General features: G+C 42.5%; 1 protein-coding gene across 1 annotated transcript; it reads left to right on the top strand.

The window, feature by feature from the left end:
• Positions 1-212: 212 nt before the first annotated feature.
• On the top strand, positions 213-1348 carry LOC109152649 (E3 ubiquitin-protein ligase BOI-like). The gene is made up of 2 exons (XM_019300293.1): positions 213-642; positions 726-1348. The coding sequence occupies exons 1-2, from the start codon at positions 304-306 to the stop codon at positions 1317-1319; spliced, it is 933 nt and encodes a 310-aa protein (XP_019155838.1). The 5' UTR covers positions 213-303; the 3' UTR covers positions 1320-1348.
• Positions 1349-1797: the final 449 nt, after the last annotated feature.

Here is a 1797-nt window from a genome sequence, read left to right as displayed (position 1 = left end):
AGATACTACAATCTAATAGAGTTAGTAGCATTCAAAAAAAAAAAAAAAAAAACACCCAAAGTTTTGAGGGCTAAAATATAATACTAAAAAGGATGTGGTCTTGAAGAGATATATACAAACGTGAGGATCAAGACAAAAATTTAAAATTATCCCGTTACTAGGTAACGGACAATTTAGTTTTAGGAAACCTTAACTACGCCTACACCTATTTAAAGCCAAATGCAGTGTAAACCCATTCTTGTTTGTCGCTCCTCTCTGTCTTCTCTCTAGTTTTGTCTAGGTTAAGCACGGAAATTCTCTCCCATGGCGGTTGAAGCCAATTCTAATCTTCTCCTTCTCCCCCAAGAATTCTCCGATTTTATTCCGTTGGGCATGGAAAATTGCAGAGATTTCATGAGTACTAAGCCAAGGTTGGCCGGATATCAGAGCATCTTCCCGTTTAATCGATCTCGGCCGGTGAAGACGGCGGTGAATGGCGCCGCCGGGAATAGTGTTCAGCAACCATCGCTTCAGGGGAAGCGATCTAGAGATTCTCTCGATCTCTATAATCCGTCCCCTGTTTTTCCAAAGAACACACAAATTGCCGCTGTCGCCGGTGATGATTTCTTGCAATCGGAGATAGACAAAATCGTCTCGCATCATGTACGTACACACATATTTCAGAGATTTTAATTTTTGGGTTTTTTTAAAGAATCTGTTTTCTGATCTTGGATTTGTTTTTTCAGACGAAGAAACTTAGGATGGAATTTGAGGAGAGGCAGAAACAGACGGCGAGGAATCTAATGGCGTCGATCGGAGAAGGGATGGTGAAGAAACTGAGGGAGAAAGACGAAGAGATCCAAAGAATGGGGAAATTAAATTTAGCCCTACAAGAAAGGGTGAAGAGTCTTTACGTGGAGAATCAGCTATGGCGGGACATGGCGCAGACGAACGAGGCCGCCGCAAATTCCCTCCGGAGCAATCTTGAACAAGTCCTCGCCCACGTCGCCTCCGACGTCTCCTTCCCCGCCGCCGCCGCGCCGGTGGAGGAAGACGCCGAGTCCTGCTGCGGAAGCAGCGATCACGGCCGCGGAGACCCGGAGGTCTCCACGGCGATGCCGGAGTGGCGCACCCCCGTAACGGATCCTCAGGACAGCAACAACGGCGCCGGCGCCGTCGGCCGGATTTGCCGGCGATGCGGCGAGAGAGAATCGAGTGTTTTGCTGCTGCCGTGTCGGCATCTCTGCCTCTGCACAGTGTGTGGGTCCACCCTGATACGATGTTGCCCAGTATGTAACTCTAACATGAATGCCACTGTTCACGTTAACATGTCTTCTTGATGATAAAAAACAAAAAAAAAAAAAAAAAAAGCAGAGGAACAGAATTACGGATTAGTCCTTTTTTTTTTTCTCTCTGTAAATTCCTTTTCTTCAAAAATAGTGAATTAAAATTTTCATTTTTTCCTTCTTTTTAATAACTTTCTGACTCAAAGAATCATATAAGTTTTTATGTTTTCATTAATTTAGTCTAATTTTCTTTTAATATCATATAACTATCATATAGGTATGGGAATAAAGATTGGGTGGTATGCCAAACTCAGGCTAGGGAATCCTAGTTTTGGGATTGTGAAAAGCATCCATATACTAATGTGGTCCCCATCTAAGCATTATGGCTTTCACAATTACTTTGGTCGTACATTGATTAACAACCATAAATAGAAACCAAAAATATTTTTGTAAAAAATAAAAGAAAAACAGCCATGATTAGGCAAAATTAAAAATGGAAATTACCATAAGCGGCTTACAATGTGTAAAATAC

This window comes from Ipomoea nil, unplaced genomic scaffold, assembly GCF_001879475.1.
Source record: "Ipomoea nil cultivar Tokyo-kokei standard unplaced genomic scaffold, Asagao_1.1 scaffold2480, whole genome shotgun sequence".
NCBI lineage: Eukaryota > Viridiplantae > Streptophyta > Magnoliopsida > Solanales > Convolvulaceae > Ipomoea > Ipomoea nil.
This window is presented reverse-complemented; position numbering and strand designations above follow the sequence as displayed.

Coding starts and splice junctions, on each gene's coding strand:
- LOC109152649 (XM_019300293.1), top strand. CDS start 304: ATGGCGGTTGAAGCCAATTCTAATCTTCTCCTTCTCCCCCAAGAATTC. Junction 643..725: donor ACAAAATCGTCTCGCATCAT/GTACGTACACAC, acceptor TTGTTTTTTCAG/ACGAAGAAACTTAGGATGGA.